This window comes from Orbicella franksi, chromosome 7 (genome assembly GCF_964199315.1).
Source record: "Orbicella franksi chromosome 7, jaOrbFran1.1, whole genome shotgun sequence".
In the NCBI taxonomy this organism is placed as follows: Eukaryota; Metazoa; Cnidaria; class Anthozoa; order Scleractinia; family Merulinidae; genus Orbicella; species Orbicella franksi.
This window is the reverse complement of record NC_138151.1, coordinates 2,466,842-2,483,580: the sequence shown is the minus strand read 5'-3', so window position 1 is coordinate 2,483,580 and position 16,739 is coordinate 2,466,842. Positions and strand designations below refer to the sequence as shown.

Genomic DNA, 16,739 nt, shown 5'->3' with positions numbered 1-16,739 from the left:
GATATACATTTAGTACATCTTATGACTGACGAAGATAAAAAGTTCGGTGGCTCTTTAGTTTTGGCTTTAAGAATTTGATGACGTCACGTGAAAACGCTCTGTAACGCTTGAGTAGTAATGAGTTCAAGAAAGAAGTGGTGCAACAAGGAAAACTTTTATTAATAAAATATCTCAAAACGAACCCGCAGGAGTGGTCAGCCATTTTAGTGTGTACAAGGAGGTAGAAGTGTGGTACAAATGCCAATGGCACAATTACTTCCCTCGTCCCCCTCTCGCCCTACCCTTCTTCGCCTTCTCTCATTATGAGCAGATCTCGATTCCTCAAGTTACCGTTAGAAAACTGAATGCGCACAACACAGAGTGAACCACTGGAGGTCAATACGTCTGCAATACACCACGTGAACTGTCACGTAACCAACTTCATTGAAACGCTAGCAGCCGGAAACACTGGAAGAGCGCAACGGTGTGAAAACTGTACCAAAATTGATCATTGCGCGAGCAAGCAGAACGTCGTGAGATTATCACACCCAACTTTACCAGGTTTTCTCACTGGTCGCTGGGACCACTCCGACAAATACAAGTTGAACAGTTGGATACAAACTCCCTTTGTATTTTTTTTATTTTCTTTATCATATAAATTTCCACAAAATGTACCCCTAGGATATTTATTTATAACACCGCTAGGATATTTATTTATAATTTTTGTTACAGATTACTTACTCACGTGTTTTCTAATGTGTAAGTGAATGTGTGAAAGATATTAAATTTGAACTGCGGTGAAAGATGTAAAGACATGATTGATCATCGCAGTTATGTACACAACTTATAAGCAGTTGTGAAAATAAAGCCTCAAAATGTAAGATGAAGATAGTTCAGGCTTGAACGTTCACGTTGTGTACATAACTACGCGATCATTCCTGTCGTAGCATATTTTGTAAGGGTGAATATTTTCAGAACTAACTATAGAAACTACCCTTACACTGAAAGGCTAATTACAGAGCGTCCAGAAAGCAATGTATATATGTATATGCTACCCACAGAACGTAATTACCCTGGTGATTCGATTTTCATCTGGCCCCCTGCACCCTGGAGCTATGCTCTTTTGCGCATGCCTAATGGCTTAGTCCGGAAAGCGAAGGTCTGGGGTCCAGAATCCATATGGTCTTTAAGTAAGGTTCCCACAATCAATATTTATGCTTTATTTCGGACCAAAGCGGGTGATAAAAACACAAAAACACCTCTTGAAGCCGACCATTCCTTTTTAGCTGAAGAGTTATAACGTTTACATAGAGCGCTCTTTTTTTGAGCATACAAAATCCAATCTGAGCCCCGGGAATTAACCGACTCATTGTGGTAATTCAAATCAATTCAACTTCAGTTGAAGACTTCTTTCCACTTCAATAAACGTTGGTGGGTAAAGTGGGGAGTACTCTAGCAAATATGTTGAGCCTGAAAAAAAATCGGGCTTTAACTTCAGAACTGCAGTTGCGTACAAAACTTCGATGACCATTCATGTCTTTACATCTTTCTCGGCAGTTCCGGTTCAAATATATGATCTTTCATACAATCATTAGCTTACATAATTCTGTTCGTGACATCACTTTTTTTTTTTAATGTCTATAAACAGGTTCTCCCATAATCTTTGGCTCTGTGACAAATGAAACATCGGGAACTTCACATTTCTCCAATTCAAACACCACCAACTGAAAGAGAACCAAAATTGTTGTCTATAGAATCTCTCCACGCTCAAACTATTGTGACATCAATGAGTATTTTAATACTTCATCATGTCCATTCATCGTGTGGGGCATCAGTATTTTCATCTTCTGGTACGAAGATGTTTTAAACACCAAAGGTGTACGCCACATTAGCTTCGATGCATGGAAAATGAATCATGGTGCCCGTCGGAAAATAGAGTGCATCAAAATACCTTAAGAGGGTGTAGATTAGGTTCAAAAATAATCCCTGTACACTTCTTACGAACTGAGCAAGAGGGCCGTACTGGGGAATATTGACCCGAGGTCGTGGCAGTAGGGACCAAGCGGGACGAAGTCCGTAGGGCCAATATTCGTAGGGTCAGTTGGTTCTCCGAGGGCCATTATTCCCCAGTAGGGCCCGAGCAAGCCAGGTTATATTAGTAAGTAGTTTATTATATGGCACTCGAAAACAAACAAAAAAACAGCCACACGGCTTATGACCCTTTCAATGAAAACGGTGCGAATAGCAAAATCCTGACCAAGAAAGAACCAATCAAAACGCTCAGATTTACATCAAGAACTAGACGCTCTAAGAGCGTTTACTCGGGCTTCGTACCGCAAGTAAGCGTATTGAACACAATAAAAACTGAACATTGCGTCTAGATACCCGGCAGCCGGGAAGTGTTTTCAGAAAGATAGATACCCGGCAGCCTGAAATTATTATAGAATTTCCACGAAATAACTCATTACTTAGAATAGTAGATCTTTGTTTAGAAATGTCAAGCGATTTCAAGTACTAATTTGGCTTTGTAGTTGAGGAAATTTTTCGAGCTTGGACATACCATAAAATCTCGATGTTTTGACATTCAGTCCACAATGAAGATATATTTGTCCAGAAATGCCAGGTGACTCTAAATAATTGTTTTGGTTTTGTAGTGGACGAATTCTCGCCAGACATACTACGACAATCTTGACTCACGGGCAAGGTTGTTCAAAAAGCTAGCTACCCGGCGGTCAAAAATTCCTAGATAATCAATTTCTACAAAAATTACTGTTATTATTTCAAACCTCCCGAAAGTATTTAAACAAGTATTTTGATCTCTGGTCATAAACACCAAGAGATTTTATTCAATAATTTGAGTTTGCAAGTTGTCCAACGAACTTTGTGTGACTCCCGGGCACGATTTTCAAAAAAAACATATATCCCCGGAAGTCAGAAATTCTTTCCGTTTTTTCCACCGAAATGTCCATTCGAACCTGCTGAGAATGCTCGATCTCTGCGTAGAAATACCAATTGCAATGGATTTCCGAACTGCATTCAATTCACATTGCCTCGGCATGGAAGCACATAACAGACCATAACGTGACGAAAGTCCGCTACAGGTTGCAATTTCAGACTGCCAGGTATCTAGCTTTTTGAAAACACTTCCCGGCTGCCGGGTAAAAACAAATAGAGGAATCAGGATACGTTTTAACACACAGAGTTACGCTTAGATGTTTACTATTCAAGTTGCTTCGTTGAGTATCCTCTTTATCCAATTGCATGTTATTTGCCTCATCTTCCAAGTTCTGCTTACGACGATTCTTTGATTTTTCGATATCCGAGTTGTTCGCCTCAGCATCATGATTTTCGTAGTTTGAACTCGTAAATGGCTGCGTTGTTATCTCATGAGAATGAGCATGAACTTTGCCTATCCGGCGGCTTTCAAGCAATATAATTCGTGGGCCAAACCGTTCTGAAAACGATCGACATCTTCTTCGAGTCTTTCCCAAACTTTCCTCGCAAAACACAACATTCACATTGATATTAGGGAGCTTAAGCAACGACAACGGCGACGCCGAGGACGACGCCTAGTAAAAAATGTATTTATATTTTACAAGCGAAATTCGTGATTGTTTAGATCTGTTCAATACGCCAATGGCTCTTTAAACCTGAGTAAGCTAAATATGCAACGACGGCGTTCAATTCCAAATGGAAAAACGAAAAATTAGCGTTCGTCGTCCACGTTCCGTAGACGACGCAGACCTTGGTCATTTTACGTTGTTGTTTTGCAGAGGACGGCAAAGAAATGTACAAAGATTTATAACGCACGTGCACAGCTACTGTTTTGCTCATTAAACCTTTTGTTTAGTGACGTTCTCGTTGCCGTCGTCGTCGTGGTTTGCTTAAGCTCCCTGTTCACGAAGAGCGAGCGCTGTCGTATTCTAATCCCCAGTTTTCTCGCACTACGCTAGGAACGCCTGCGACCATGACCCCCCATTTGGCGACCAAACACGGCGACGACGACGACGAACGGCTTGCATTTTTTGACTTTGGCTTTCTTACGGAAGCCCGAGTAAATAGAATAAACCATGATATACCTTGCCATATAATGAACTGGAATTCCGCATTTTTCGTACCTTATATTTTTCGAACCGTTGGCAAAACGTTCTTACAAAGGTACCAATGTCCGTGGTTCAAAAAACTCAACATTCCACTGTACAGTATTTCATGTTAACTAACATACCTCATTATGTCCCTTGTTTAACCATGGTGCTGGGAGATATAGCGTCTCTTGTGGCCCTATTTGCCAGTACCTGCCTAGGTTATGTCCATTAATGAAGCACACGCCTTTGGTCCAACCTTTCATGTACAGGAATGTGTCTTTAGGTTCCTCTGTCACCTCAAATGTTCCACGGTATAGTGATGGTATGGAGGGTAAATCTCCTTCTTTCATTTTCGTCCAATCTGATTCTCTACTTATTCTACAACACAACGTAATAGTGTTTTTGTAATGGTGGTAAATAGCGTTGCAATATGCATATGGTAGTTGTAATACAACAAGTCACAAGTAAAGCGATTTTCCATTGCATTCACTTAGCAAGAAGATTAAAAACTCGCGAAAAAAATCCATTACGGCTGATAAAGGTTTTTCTTCACTAAAATTTCAATGTGTATGACGTTGCAATAGGTTCAATACAATATTTCGCTAGTAACACTGTTTTCGGTAACAATCAAGAAAAAAGATTAATAAATGCTTTTGCTCACTAAAATTTTTACCTTTTGAAAAAGTCTCCCTTGAAGTCCATTGGGTAGATTTTCCAGCCTCTTTGTTTTTTTCCATCTACCAGAATATCACCAAGTATACCTGGACAAAAAATAACATTTGAACACTTTACCGCGCCAATTCTACGTTCCTTAAAACAGTAGCTGAGCACAGACGATAAAAACTGCTTTTATTATAGGTTATCACATGATTTCCAGTGCAATTTGGAATAAATAAGCACGACTAATTTACAAATTATGCTTATTTATTCCAAATTGCATGGGAATAATCATGTGATTACCTATTAATAATACACTTTAAATTCACAAGACTTCCAATGTTCGAATGTTCGAAAGTCTTCGGCAAGCTTCGGGTGATCTTTGGCAATCTTCGTATATCATTGTAACGTTTCGGCAATCTTCGGAGGGGTTCGGGTGATTGTCGGAGGTGTTCCTGAATGTTTGGGCGATATTTGTTGATCTTCCGAAGTGCTCCTAAAACGTCCAATAACCTTCGGCTATCTTCGGACGGCTTGGAGTGAACTTCGTCTACCTTCGAAATACTTAGGACTACCGTCAGTAGTCACGAGTTTCTCCGTTCTAACTTCGGAAATCTTCGTTGTAATTTGCACTGGTGTTTCAATTTTGCACTTGCGTGTCAAATTTGCACTCATGTTATATGGAAACTGCACTCCCGTTTAGCCAATCAGAATCGAGATATTTCTTCAAGTGTATTAGTAACTGTGTAGTAATTAAATGTACGCTCGGACCGTCCCTTGTGCTTCCACTGCCTGTGTCCACGAACCAGAAGTACAAAGCTAGAAATTCACAGGTGCTGTAAACATTGTCAGTATATCTTTTCCTTGGCAGAGATAACCAGACTCAAAAAGGGTAAAATAAATACCCTCACCTTTCCGTTGTCTGTTCATGTCTTTCAAAAAGTTCACACGTCCCATGTTTTCAACAAGAATGTCAAGCTGAATTTTAGAACCCTGCAAGGACAAGAAACAAATCTTTGCTTGTGTTCATCTGATTGTTTGTGAGCTCACGGCCTAATCTTTTTCCTTCCATGAGAATATTACGGATAATTTATACAAGTGTAATATAGAGATTTAGCCAAGCCTAAAAGCGGAGCTCCAGGGCCGGGTTGTCCAAAACCCGATTGAGCTAACCCAGGATAAGCGAGAAGTTTGATTTGAGTTTTGTAACTTTGCGATTAGGTTTTCTGTTTATATATTGTTTGGCCTTCTGTTCTGAGTTTGAATAATCTCAAACTACACAAAACATAAGCAGTTAAAAACATTTTTACACAAGAAAAATTTATACTACAGTTAACATTTCGGGATGTGTCTACCGACTTCTGAACAACCCAGCCCTAATTACAACAAGTAAACCTGGCTTGAGCTCGAGATCCTATCGAAAACTAGTACTTTGGTCAGCAGTCAATTTTACAAAATGAGCCTGCGACAAGGTCACGTGTACTGGTCAGCAGATAACTTGTTTTGACAGGTGTCAATTGGCAAAGAAGTACGTATCAAAGAAGTACGCTATGAAACAAAGCTGCATGTCTCGGTCAACGTATTAGTAATAGTAATTGGACTGAGTACCATAAGTAATTGAACTGGAGTACAATTTAGGGAGTAATCGCGCGAGTAATGTCAAAATCGGACGAGTGCGAAGCACGAGGCTGATTTGAAATTACGAGCAGGATTACTCCCTAGATTGTACGACACGAGGACCAATTGCTAATTAATCAGTAGGGCTTTCCATAAGTTCTAAAAACTGTAGGAAACATTAAGAAGGAAACTGATAGCCATGATAACCATGAGATTATCCATTCATTGGTTTTCTTTTCTTTCCTATATGAGTATGGTTCTCCGCTTGGCGGCCCAAAGGGCCACTGGAGCCCCGCTATAAACTGTACCGAAGTCACCGTCGAGAAGAACAAAGAACAACATAATGAACTAAGTTTGTCACCTTTTCACTGTGCTTTTGGTGATCAAGTTTTATTGCCACTTTCCAAAGCTCTTTCTCGTCAATGTAATGTTTATCTCGTTTCATTGCATCAATTGTGTGGATCAGTTTGAAGTCAAGGAAAACCTACAACAAATCGAAAATAAAAGAGTTGAATTTTAGTAACAAATCTACCTTTCATTAAATATAGGACGCATTTGTACTACTGATTCGCTGTAAAAGTCAAGAACCTGTCTATACACTAAGAACGTTATTATAAGAATTGATCTGTCACATTCCAGTAAGTGTTTTCAACCTATAGTAGAACGGACCACCAGGAGTCAGCAACTTAGAGAATGTTCCTAAAAATCTCCTTCCAATACAAACTAGTGAAAACAGACTGAAGTGCTTATTTGTGTATAAGAGCTATCCCTTTACAAGAGGTTCCAATTGTGCGGTCGGCTCCATGACTTGATGGCCTTCAGTATGCATGGGAGATGTTACCTAGCTTCAGGTTACAGATGTAAAGTCCATGGGCAGCAAACGAAGGTAAACGAACTTTATGGGAGTGGTCTTTGACCGAGGTGCAGCAATGGGATACAAGGTACGAGTTTAAACTAAAGGTGGGGGGAAGGAACAAAGCGGATAGATGGGTTATTTTTAACATATTTATCCACTTCTCACTCTTTCCCCACCTTCAGTTTGAACTTCACTTACAGTCAACTCACGACAACATAAAGGGATGTGGGGGGGGGGGGGGGGGGTCAGCTCAATAAAGTGGAAGTGGTCACTGTACGAAACTTCAAGCCCAATCCAAAGTTCGGTGATTTCCGTACTACCTGTGCTCTGTCCTTTACGTTGTTGATTGTGATTTCTCTGGGGATTGTATCAAGCTCTTTTTGATACAGAATGAAGCCATATCCCTGTCCACCATTGTTGTTAATAGGTAGCTGTTCCATGGGCATCACATTCTCTGTCTCCACTGACGTCTGGAAAAGAACAAACAAACAAACAAACTTACAACAACTATTCCGAAACTGTTTCCAAAGTTATCCTGTTAACGTGTAGTTTGGAAAACAAGAACAAGAACAAGAACAGGAGCAGGAGCAGGAGCAGGAACAGCAGCAGGAGTAGGAGTAGGAGCAGGAGCAGGAGCAGGAGCAGGAGCAGAGGTAGGGACAGGGGCAGGGGCAGGGGGAGGGGCAGAAGCAGGAGCAGGGGCAGGGGTAGGGGGAGGGGCAGGGGCAGCAGTAGGGGCAGAAGCAGGGGCAGGAACAGGAGCAGGAGAAGGAGCTATGTGTTTACCACTAGTAATGAGGAATATTAGTTTCCAACTTGTAACAAGCTTTCCATTACAAGACATCATTATGGGTTATTGACCAAGTGTGAGCTCAAGATGGCTAGATATTGGCCTTGTTCCTTTTTTGCATGTTTATGGACCAAAACGGAGTCGAGGTCCATAAACTCGCAAAAAAAGAACAAGGACAATATCCAGCCATCTCTACCTCACACTTAGTCAATAAAGGATTTATTATATGGCTTTGGGGAAATTTTTCTTGCAGGACGAGGCGGGTAGTCCCGAGCAGGCAAGATAGCTCCATCTTGCCCGCTCAGGTAGCCAATCACAGTGCAGGATTTGATTCATCTTGCCCGCTCATGGAGCTAGCCATATAATAATATACCTTAATACTTACAAAGAAATGCACCAATTCTCCAAGCTGTAAAACATGCTGCATCTCAACATCCTCTGCAAAACAAAATATTTGATTCTAATATATATTGTAATACTATGCCCAATAAATTTATACCATTTGAATTCTGAAAGTAATGGCTTCAGTTACTTTCAGATTTAGCTGGCAAAAGGGGCTGCTACTTTCAGATAGCTGTCACTTTTGGGTAGCCATTTCTTTTGGATGGTTAAAAACCGTTTGTTCAGTAATTCACAGTTGTTTCAAACAAAGTACCCACATTATAAACAAAGCAGGCTGTATATAAACAAACAAGGCACTACATGTTGGTACTGTAGGGCGAAAGTATAAACTAAATTTGAATCTCTATTAAGCGGCCCCCTATTAAGTGGCCAACCTTTATTTGGTGGCCAGCAGCCAAAGTCCCAGAAAAATTGTCAGCTATACTTTTACACTGTAATAAAAACCTCTATTCAACAGCCACCGCTATTAAGCTGCCAACGCCAGCTTCTTCCCATCCCAAGGGTGATTTTGCTTTGTTTTATACCTCTATTAAACGGCCAGAAAGATTTGAAGTTGGACGTTTTTATCCAGATGAAGGTAAGAGAATGACAATGTGGAAATGTAACTGTTTCATTGGCTTTTGTTAACATTATGGACCATATTATAAACATCATTGTTCTACTTTTTCTCCACTAGCATTTGCTTGTACTTATATTTGATAAACTGAAAACTAGGCCATGCCCAACGTTGTTTTCGGGTTAACCACTATCAAACAGCCACTTCTATTACTGGTAAGTGGCCAGTTGTCTCGTCCCCGAGAGTGGCTGCTTAATATAGGTTTGACTGTAATTACATAATTTATACTGTATTATTTGACTTTGCTGCCAGATAATTACAGATTATAAATCATAGTTTCAAGAAACAGTCAGTTAAGGAAGGAGCACAAAAGTTCAAAATAAAATCACAAATAACTCTTCCAAGTTGTTCAGTGCTGCAGGCAGGCTGTTCCATCTGCATTGCGATTGAGATAAAAGAGCTTCTCTTTTAGTGACTTCTTCAAAGGGCCGCTACTTTCATGTGGGCCATTACTTTTGGGGTTCAATAGGAAGATAAAAAATCAGGGTTACTTTCGGGAAGCTGTTATTTTTGGGGAGCCGTTACTTTTGGAATTCTATGGTAAATTAATTAATTGGTGTATGGACTAAATTTGTCTAGGAAGGGTAGCACACATTCAACTCTCAGAACTCAGATTAACTTGGAATTGGGAATTTTTTTGGAGGAAGAAAACCTGAGAACCTAGTGAGATACCGTCAGTAAAAGGACAAGAACCAATGGCAAACTCAACTTACATATGATAATGGATTGTGATTCAAGTTAACATGGCCATTGTGCGCCTTTATAACCATTATAAATTCACGCATCATTTCATGCAAATGGTTCCTACCCTCACTGCATCAGTAAAGCTTCATGTTAATATTATCAATGTCCCTACCATATGTTGTCCTCTTGTGGTGCTCATTAAATGAAACTGAAAAACAAATAGTTTGAGAAATATTGTCAATGCGCAGCTTTTATTTTTCATTTAGAATCGTTTAGTATTTTATGGGCAATTTGGCTGGACAGTGTTTGCCGATATTCCAGTTATTGAATGAGGTGAATTCCACAATAACATCATGTCAGATACACGTTTAATCACCTTCTTTGTCGACATCTGGATTGTATTGTTCAATAACTTCTTTCAATGCGTGGAACTTCTCAGTGATGTCACCAGCTTCTGACAATGGAGCATCGTAATCTACAGAATTTAACAATTACAGGAGAACTTTCAATCAGTGGATTAATTTTAAAACAATATCAGGTTAATGCAGCTGTTAATGTTATGTTAAAAATCTATTTTTGATTCTTAATCAAGATTTACGCTATATACTGTATACCTTATATATTAAACCTTAGTTTCAAGGAATGTTTGGGACAATGGCATAAAAACCCCAACAGCACAAAAGTTACTACTTAAGAAAAGAAAAGTCGCTTGACATTATTTTAAGCTCAGGGCAAGAATGATGATTAGTTACTCATTGTAATACCTGAGGAAGTGTCAGTAATGTTTCCTAGCTTTCTGTTTCATTATGTCAACAAAAAAAAGGGCTGGTGAAGTGTCAAAATGATACTGAAAAACATTATGCAGTTGTTCACATACCATAAGAAGTGACTGTTGGCTGGTACTTAAACTCATGTGCGATAGCATTGCCACCATTCATGAAGCCAAAATTTGTTCCTCCTTCAAAATGATAAAACAAACATTAGTATCTGTTATGATCATAATTTCTTCATTATAACTTTCTGGCACATTTTATAATTACACAGTCCAAAATTCTTCATTTTAAGTTTTATAGGCCTGCATGGCTAGGAGGATGTTAAAAAAAACAGGTCAGGAATACAATCATAAATTATTATAATGTAATAGTAGCAATTAATTAAGACTGCTGTAAACATGCACTGTGAGAGCGTAACATGATGAACATTGCAAAAAGATGCTCGAATTTTCGGGCAAATTTTCTTTGAAAGTTTGCGGAAACAAAGAACGAAATTCACGCATTTCGCTATCATTAGTTTTGCACAATACTGTAGTTCACCCTTTCCTGCAAAATTGTAAGCACAAGACCACACACTACAGTCGAACGCCTATTAAGTGGCCACCCTCGGAAAAACGGAAGGTGGCCGCTTAACACTGGGATTGGCCACTTAATAGGTGTTGGTGTACTTTGAATATTTTGTTGATATGGTTGGCTGCTTGCATGGTGAACATAGAAGTTCCTCATCAAGACAATCATAGCAAAAAGTCTGTTTGAATGTTTTTATAAATTGTCACTTCCTATATCAGACTCTTAATTGTCATCAACTTTTCCAAAACAAACCCGAACTATGTGTATAAAATTTGGAACTCTCATCAGGACAACCAACAGGTGGCCATGGCTGCTTAATAGAGGTGGCTGGTTAACAAAGGTTCTATTTACTGTATTTTACTGATGATAACTTTGGGACTTTGTAAACAAGCCCACTAATAAGGGGTAGCCCGCTCAATAGGTGGCCACTTAAAGGAGGTTCAACCATATAATTTTTAATATATCATACTAGTTTAGCCTGTTCTGATGATAACTTTGGGACTTTGTAAACAAGCCCACTAATAAGGGGTAGCCCGCTCAATAGGTGGCCACTTAAAGGAGGTTCAACCATATAATTTTTAATATATCATACTAGTTTAGCCTGTTCTGGTAGGTTCATCAAACTGTAAAATGTCAAACAGTCAGCTTGAACAGAAGAAAGTGAGAAGATCTGAGATCATGCCACTTAATTAGGCTATAAGTGTCCAACCTACCATGAAACATGTAGAAGTTAATAGAGGCTCCAGCTCTCAGTATGTTTGATACTCTTTCTTTCACTTTCTTCACCTCCATCTTGTGATGCTGTTCACCCCAATGATCAAACCATCCTGGCCAAAATTCTGCCACCATTAGTGGCTTATCAGGCTATAGAACAAAACAAATCACAGTTCATTCTTAATACACATTTCTTGTGTTGGCTATCACCCCTCCTGTAGGCCACCATCTAAAATGTCACTCCTTTGTGGTTGTTTAACTAGTATTCGCAGTGGTTCCGTACTCAAATTGTTAATATTACTATAAATTATTAATTAAAATAAATTAATAAATACCAGTACTCTCAATTTGGACTTTGAAACTTGGCTTCAAAAGCATTAAATAAATAGAGATTGATTTGAATCCACTACTTCTGAAAAATTTTGTCACCTACATGATGATTACAGCATAACTGTTATATTTACCTGTAGCTGCTTGAGCCTCTTAAGATAAATGGTCTCATTGTTCTGGAAATTGGCAGTCTTCAACACTATCAAGAAATAAATAAAAAGAGAAAAAAGTCCAAACAAAACCTAATCACATGTAACAGGTACATGTATTCTTTCACAGCTAATGGAAAAATGCCTCATCTACTCTTGGCAAAATTGTGGAGACTAGCTATTTGTTGGCAAACAAATTGGATTATTTGCTCTCAATTTCAATGAGTTGATCGTCTATACAGGCAACAGCCTTTACAGTCTAGAAACTGTGAGTGTTCTTCTTTTAGTGCTACCAGGAATTGAATTAACATTTGTTAATTAAAATGATGCCATTTTGTAGAGAGCCTACAGCCACTGCACACTAATGGCCAAACTAGTTCACAATAGTTCAGCCAATCAGACTGCAGCAGTTGCAATTCTTAAGTGTACAAGTAGACATTTACTAAAAATAATTAGAGGATACCTTTTGCAAGCTGAAATTAATTCACAACTCTTTTCAGGATAAGATACAAAGACATTTGACAGTTGATGATTTCCTTCTCACCTCCTGGTAACTCAGGATAGTATGATGCCTCCATTTGTTTTATGCCATCTGAAGTAAACAACAGCTCTGAGATGCCTTCATTTGTCATAAGCTGAAATGTTTCCACATTGTAAGTTAATTAACTACACTTACTGAAAGAAAAAAAAAAAAACAGTTAAATCTCTATTAAGTGGCCACCCCTTATTTCTACTTCCCCTGGATGGGATGCTAGTCCATTGCAGGGTTATATCCCCACCTTTTAGTTTGCCACTACCCATTTATACACCTGGGTGAAGAGAGGCACTGTGAAAGTAAATGTCTTCCACAAGAACACAACACAATGTCCCCGGCTAGGGCTCGAAACCAGACCAACCAATCCAGGGATGAGCACACTGACAAAGCCTCCACATTCGAAAAATAGAGCTCTCTAAATAAGGTGGAAGAATTCATTCTAAATAGGCCTGCATCATTTCCACCCAATATCATTCTTTCATCTGAGTCTATCCAGGGCATAAAATTAAAGAAAACCTCCAAGAAGACCTCCCAAAAAAGCAGTAACTGGGATTAGTCGCTGACAAATTAACTTTATGCAAATTGCTTTCTTAAAGTCGCATTATTTATAGCTAAAATTGCTCACTGTTTTGAGATAAGCCATGTATTCTTTGCTGAGATCATGTTCTCCATAGCTTCCATATTCATTTTCTACTTGAAATGCTATTATTGGACCACCAAGAGAGTACTGAAAAACAAGCAAACAAAACCACACAACACAGTGACACCCCAGAATAACACAAGCTCTATCACTTAAAGAAAGGGTTGTTATGCATGTTCAGAGGTATAGCTTGTATGCTTCAGATGAAATGTTCTAATTACAGAACATAAGCATCATTGGTTGTTTCCCAATAGGATTGGGCTAACCATGAAGGTAACATAATGACTGATTTCCTATTAATAACAAAATAGTTTAAGGCAAAATATTTTCTACCGCTAAAACAAAGCAAAAATTACCTGTAAAGGAACAAGTATTGGGAGAAGTTTCTTGAAATATTTCTCAACGGCATGAATGTATCCAGGATACATAGACCTAAGCTTCATGTTGGGATCACGTAAGAGCCAGCTATATTTAGGAGAACAGAGTATACAAAATATTTGAACAAAAAGCTGAAAACAAAGTTTTCCCATTCTCTTATGGCTTAAAACTAGTCAATATCCTCTAAGCAATATTATAACAAACAAATAGAAATTAAATAAATTTTTTTTTTCTTTTTCTGTTATGGAAGTAAATTCCCATAAGTAATATTATGTCCTCAGTGTTTAGCAATATTCCTTACCTTGGCAGTCCCCCAAGGTCCCACTCTGCACAAATGTACGGTCCAGGACGAACGATCACATATAAACCAACTGATTGGGCAATCTTAATAAATTTACTACAAAACAGTTTAAACATAGAATGAGACAGAAGACAAAAACTGCAATACTGGCCAACATAAATGTGCCTTAGTTTTTGCTTGCATGTTTTTCTTATTTTTGTAGGGTTTCTATTTTCCAAATTTTAAGAACCTTGCAACTTGCACCGATCAGCACTGTGCACCAACCTGTCAATAATGACCCTTATAAGACTAAGAAAATTACTTCATTGTGATTGGCTGAGAGCAGGCCAATTTATTGTTACTGCAGTAAAAATTAGTAACAACATGTTCATAATTTTCTCAGTCTAAAGGCTCATGGATTTGAAAGGGTATTAAAATATCATGAGTGGTGTAAAGCCTTAATAATTAAATTGCACTCACATTAATACCTGAACTAACATTATAATTTACAGAAACTGATGCAATGACCTCCCCCCTACCCCCCCCCCCCACCCCCCATATGAAAAGGTCAGCAATACTTGTCAGAAAATTTAAACTAAACTCCTAAGGGTCCTCCTAAGGGAGACCAATCGGGGCATGAGCCTAGCCGCTGTTCAGGAAAGGAGCCCGCGCTAGTAGACCAGACTCAAGAGACTGGCAGAAATTGAGCCCAAAAACAGAAATAACAACATTTCTCTTATCATTTCTTCGAGTGTACCCAAGAAGATACTTTGAAGGGTAAAAATAGTGGCCTTTTGTCATCAACCCCCTAAGTGAGACCAGAATCCTTGACTTATACCCCTAAGTGAGACGTCACGAGCTCACATGGGAGTTCCCCCAACCACGGGCCTGATACAAAATTTTAATATGGCATAGACTCACACTATATCTAAGATTCCTTCAAAGTTGAACTGTCCTTTAATTTCTTCATGAAGATTCCAGGGAACGTAACTGTGGAGAAATGTTTGTTGATTGAGTATGCATAATTAACGCATTTAAGTACACTCGACGTTTGTTTTATTCAATGTTGTATGTTATATAAGGCGAAATCGCGAGTTTCGTTCGGATTACTCAATTAAATTTAACTACCTTACAATAAAAACTTACGTTTCTACGGTATTCAATCCCATAGCTTTAAGTTTGAGTAGCCGATCTCTCCAATATTCCGGCACAACTCTAAAGTAGTGTATTGATCCACTGAAAATTCGAAGAGGCTTTGTTTTAAGCATGAATTGCCCCTTGGTTACTGTTAAAGCACTCATTTCCAGGGGCACTCTTTTGTAATGTTGAATCGCCATCCACAGAATAAGACATACTGAAAGTCCGACAAGTATCAGCAAAGGCTTCTTGCGAAAATAAATGGTTTGCATCATTGTTCCACGTAGTTGATAAACGAAAGCATTGACGATCCAGTCTATTATAAAGGATGCACCCGAAGACAACAATAATTTAACTTATTGCACAACTTCAACACATTGCGAAGACACACAATTGGTGTTAGTGTAAGAAGAACATGCATTCAAAACAGCTCCTAAAATTTCTTCCTTCCTCCCTCAGATTATGGACCGCAAGGTGTAACGGTCTGGGTCTCGCACAGGTAGGCAAAGCTTCGAGTCAGTCAGGCCGTGAGTCAGCGGTATAATGACTAAAGTAATCTAGCTCCTAGCAGCGCAGGGTCCGCAGAAATTCCGTCAACTATAATGATTTCACATGCAACATTGTCAAACCAACTCGTTCAGTTTTTTTTTATAATACCATAGTACTCTGAATTTTGGGTTAATCAAAACTATAACAAAATTCTCGAACGTGATTGGCTATCAGCAGCCCGATTTGAGCATTAATTGGACAGTGTACTCGTCATGCTTGTAATTGGACGGAACGCGTCATTTTGCTCGCGCTGTTGCCTACGGCAGCCCAGAAGGGTCACCTACCATTTTTATTTTTTTAATGTTTGTTTAATTTGTGTTTTCATTTTCGTTTTTTGTTTTAAATTTTTGTTTTCGTTTTTGTTTTGTTAATTTTTGTTTGCGTTTTTATTTCTTTTGTTTGACCAGAAAAAAAAAAATGACAATGAAAAACAAAAATTTAAGAAACAAAAACGGAAACAAAAATTAAAAAAACAAAAAACGAAAATTAAAACAAAAATTGAAACAAACATTAAAAAAATAAAATGGTAGGTGACCCTTCTGGGCTGCCGTAGCTGCGGTGTTCTTTGTCGAGTAAACTGCTGTGTTTTTCAGCATTCATATATAACGACGTTTAATCGTTCAGCGCTCAATCGATGGCTTGTTCGTTTCTCGAATTTTGTCATAGTTTTGATTAATTGGTAACAGGGCTTCGCGTCGTCCAATTCAGTCTGTAATCATACTCGTGATAAACAAATCGGACTCCCGCTTCGCGGTCGTCCGATTTTGTTAATCACTCGTATTATTACAGACCGAATTGGACTCCACTCAGTCCTATTACCATTATTAAGTAGCTGTAGAGACCAAACCTTACCGGGCCCCTACACAGTATGTTATTCGACGGATGTCGAGAGAGGAAGCCGGATAACTGGCGGCTAAAAAATTACCCATGGTCTTGAAAAAACAAGAACAACAAACACAATCCGTGCCTTAGCTTTTCTTATATCTGCAGAATATTTT

The 16,739-nt window shown here is 38.8% G+C and overlaps 1 protein-coding gene across 1 annotated transcript; it reads right to left on the bottom strand.

Moving 5' to 3' along the window:
- Nucleotides 1–531: 531 nt before the first annotated feature.
- Nucleotides 532–15,935, bottom strand: LOC145492047 (beta-galactosidase-1-like protein 2). The gene is made up of 18 exons (XM_081471358.1): nt 15,202–15,935; nt 14,977–15,045; nt 14,077–14,172; nt 13,754–13,862; nt 13,383–13,484; nt 12,767–12,857; nt 12,208–12,272; nt 11,743–11,893; nt 10,564–10,644; nt 10,063–10,161; nt 9,859–9,894; nt 8,370–8,422; nt 7,515–7,664; nt 6,700–6,822; nt 5,633–5,714; nt 4,738–4,825; nt 4,205–4,442; nt 532–1,703 (listed from the first exon to the last, which is right to left on the bottom strand). The coding sequence occupies exons 1-18, from the start codon at nt 15,465–15,467 to the stop codon at nt 1,611–1,613; spliced, it is 1,992 nt and encodes a 663-aa protein (XP_081327484.1). The 5' UTR covers nt 15,468–15,935; the 3' UTR covers nt 532–1,610.
- Between the last annotated feature and the right edge of the window lie 804 nt (nt 15,936–16,739).

What these genes read in the sequence shown, in the direction of transcription:
- LOC145492047 (XM_081471358.1), bottom strand. Translation starts at nt 15,467, where the DNA reads ATGATGCAAACCATTTATTTTCGCAAGAAGCCTTTGCTGATACTTGTC. An exon ending in GAAGGAATCTTAGATATAGT is followed by an intron (nt 14,173 to 14,976) that starts GTGAGTCTATGC and finishes ACTGTTTTGTAG; the next exon opens with TAAATTTATTAAGATTGCCC. An exon ending in ACCAAAAGCACAGTGAAAAG is followed by an intron (nt 5,715 to 6,699) that starts GTGACAAACTTA and finishes TTGTCCTTGCAG; the next exon opens with GGTTCTAAAATTCAGCTTGA.